This window comes from Pyxicephalus adspersus, chromosome 6 (assembly GCF_032062135.1).
Source record: "Pyxicephalus adspersus chromosome 6, UCB_Pads_2.0, whole genome shotgun sequence".
NCBI classification, from domain to species: domain Eukaryota; kingdom Metazoa; phylum Chordata; class Amphibia; order Anura; family Pyxicephalidae; genus Pyxicephalus; species Pyxicephalus adspersus.
The window spans coordinates 107,903,709-107,907,351 of record NC_092863.1 but is presented as its reverse complement, the minus strand read 5'-3'; the positions used below and the strand labels follow the sequence as shown (position 1 = coordinate 107,907,351).

General features: G+C 42.5%; 1 protein-coding gene across 1 annotated transcript in view; it reads left to right on the top strand.

Moving 5' to 3' along the window:
* Positions 1 to 2,343, top strand: part of TPM2 (tropomyosin 2) — a gene marked incomplete at its 5' end in the record, with an annotated part of 8,478 nt that extends 6,135 nt beyond the window's left edge. Inside the window, 3 exon segments of the mRNA XM_072414005.1 lie at positions 33 to 103; positions 314 to 593; positions 1,845 to 2,343. Coding sequence (XP_072270106.1) covers positions 33 to 103; positions 314 to 593; positions 1,845 to 1,931 — 438 coding nt within the window.
* Between the last annotated feature and the right edge of the window lie 1,300 nt (positions 2,344 to 3,643).

Genomic DNA, 3,643 nt, shown 5'->3' with positions numbered 1-3,643 from the left:
ATTTGTATTATACTAATTTTGTATGTTCTCAGGTTGCCCGCAAACTGGTCATTATTGAGGGAGAGCTGGAACGATCTGAGGAGAGAGCTGAGGTTGCTGAGAGGTGAGACATTTTTCATGAATCTTAATGCTGGTGAGGATGTTAGTATTGCAGCAGTGGTATCATGGAACCAGAGTATCAGTACCGCAGTCTTGAGGTCTCTGGATATTGCTGGTCCCGTCATTTACTGAATCTTCTGAAAATTCTATTTATTTAATTATCATTAGGAGACCTCACCATACTCATAACGTTCTTCCATTCTTCCTTTCCAAGTCGCTACCGACAGCTAGAAACAGAGCTGCGAACAATGGACCAAGCCTTGAAATCTCTGATAGCAGCAGAGGAAGAGGTACCGGAGAGGAGACTGTCTCTTCCTGTCTCTTCCCCCGTCTCTCTATATCTCTGTCCTGAAACTTTCTTTCTGCTGAATACACAAATTTCATGGCCACCTATAGAAGAGACTGCGCCAATTCTCACAAAACTCTGCGTCCATAACATTTATACTTTCTGCACAATGTCTTTCTTGTACTTAACCCTCAATATTTCTCTCCAAGCAATATCCCATAGATATGATCATAGATCCCATAGATCCAATCATGGATCCCATATATCAAGTCATAGATCCCATAGATCCAGTTATAAATATCATAGATTCGGTCATAGATCCCGTCATAGATCTCATAGATATGATCATAGATCCCATAGATCCAATCATAAATCCCATATATCAAGTCATAGATCCCATAGATCCAGTAAATATATCATAGATCCAATCATAGATCACATAATCCAGTCATAGATCCCATAGATCCAGTTATAAATATCATAGATCCTGTCATAGATCTCATAGATCCGGTCATAGATCTCATAGATATGATCATAGATCCCATAGATCTAATCATGGATTCCATATATCAAGTCATAGATCCCATAGATTCAGTTATAAATATCATACATCCGGTCATAGATCCCATAGATAGGATCATAGATCCCATAGATCCAATCATAGATCCCATATATCAAGTCATAGATCCCAAAGATCCAGTTATTAATATCATAGATCTGGTCATAGATCCCATAGATCTGGGTGACTTGTTAGATCTTAAGAAACTCCGCATTGTGGGAGGGGCAGAGACACAAACTACTGGGGGAAATCTCCCCATTGTGGGAGGGGCAGAGACACAAACTACTGGGGGAAATCTCCCCATTGTGGGAGGGGAAGAGACACAAACTACTGGGATAAATCTCCTCATCGTGGGAGGGGCAGAGACACAAACTATTGGGGGGAAATCTCCCTATTGTGGGAGTGGCAGACACAAAGTACTGGGGGAAATCTCCCCATTGTGGGAGGGGCAGGTTCAAACTACTGGAGGAAATCTCCCCATTGTGGGAGGGGCAGATACAAACTAATGGGGGAAATCTCCCCAATGTGGGAGGGGCGGAGAAACAAACTACTGGGATAAACCCCCCCATTGTGGGAGGGGCAGTGATCAGTACATACCTATTGCAGTATACTTTAGAGTTAGGGGCAGAAATTTCTGGGTAGCATTGACCCCAGAAAAGTGTTAGTGAGTTGATTGTGTGAATAGTATTGTTAAACTCGCTTATGTGTTTTCTATCCATCTTCAAAAATCTTTTTTTCTGCCTTTTTTTCCTGTTCCTTTTTTTTGTTATCACACCGCAATGTCATGGCTGGATCTTTTTGTGTCACCCTTCGTAACACACACGTTTTATCACTTATTAACCTGTGTCCCCCTCCCCCATGTGGGTTTGCTGTGTCCTCTGTCTTGTGGTGCTGTGATCCACAGATGAGGTCTATGCTCAGAAGATGAAGTACAAGGCTATCAGTGAGGAGTTGGACAATGCCCTTAATGACATCACTTCCCTCTAAACCCTGATCCTGCCATCACATGCCTCTTATCAAGCCTTTCCTGTGGTCACTTCTCTTCACGCATTTCACTTCTGGACGGAGTTCTTTCGTGAGGTCTCCATTGCTATTATTATTTGCCTCTGTTTTCTTTCTATTTCTTTCTCTTCTATCTTTTATTTCACAATTTCCCCTGCCATGTAATGTTTGTTATTAAGCCTTTTGTTGTGTTTCTGACGTGTATAGACCATTGCTGGGCACCTCTTGTATTGTACATAGCCCTTATTGTGTGTGATGCCCCGGTGTCCCCGGTGTCCCCCCATCTCCTGGTGTGTGAGCGGATGTGATGTGCATGGGATTATGCTACATGCTGGTGGCCCTACCTCTGCCTTCTGTATTCTGTCTCTGCTGATCAATAAAGTTTATCTTTACCCATCTTCTGTTTCCTATTTGCTTTCTTGGATTTCTCTGTCTTTCCTATTCATCTTTCCTATTCCTATTGCAGTGATTTCTAATAATGATATGAAGGCTTTCACCACAATGGTAAATTTCGGGTTGGTTAGCAGTGTCCTTGCTGATCTCTCTTAGAAATAATACTTTGTAGTATGAATTCAGAAACTATTTTTTCAGAATTTTCTCTATGGGATTTAGATGGTCCCATGTTTACAGGAGATTTAGGGCAGACTGTGGGTAGGTATATGAGTGGTTGGGTAGAGTCATATAGGATGACCCTCTACCACCATTTTCTAATGCTGTAGCATCTGGGCCAACATGGGGGGGGGGGGTAATTTTACCTACGTTAGATTGCTATATGACCTCTAGGCACTCACAGACAGCCTCCCTGTTTTCTCAAAGCATGGTTATGGCAAAGATCATCCAAACCAAGAACTTGGCTCTGTTTTCTCACCTTGGTGTTTTGTGCCATAATAGGTGTTCACACCTTGGAACTCAAAATGGAGACCTCACCACCATGAGACACAGACAACCAAAGTTTGTTATGGATGTTGGTGAATAAATATCACTTTGTTCTGAGGGGCCGGTGATGGATTAGAAGTGATGTCACAGATTTTTACATGAAAGATAGGAGAAATGTCTAATAATGAAGGTCATTAGCTTTAGAAGCTCATGTGAGTTTCATGTTTCAATTATTTCTGCAGTACACGAATGACAAACATCATGACAGACCCTCAGTGACAGACTTCAGTAAGAAAACCCCTTGACAGACATCAATACAGACCCCAAGTGACAGACCTCAATACAACCCCTAATGACAATCATCAATACAGACCCTCAGTGACAGACCCCAATACAGACCCTCAGTGACAGACCCCAGTACAGACCCCAAGTGACAGACCTCAATACAGACTCACAGTTACAGACTTCAGTACAGACCCCAGTGGCAGACGTCAATACAGACCCTTAGTAACAGACCCCAATACAGACCCTCAGTAACAGACTTTAATACAGACTCTCAGTGACAGACTTCAGTAAAGACCCTTAAAAACAGACAACCCAGTCAGACATCAGTACAGACCCCAATACGGTCTTTCAGTACCCCAGCAAAGACTCCAGTTCAAACCTTAGAACAGTCTTTTAGCACAGACCCCCAGTGACAGACCATAATACAGAACCTCAGTAACAGACTTCACTACAGACCCTTAGTTACAAACTTCAATACAGACCCTCAGTGACAGGCATCAATACAGACCCTCAGTGACAGACATCAATACAGACCC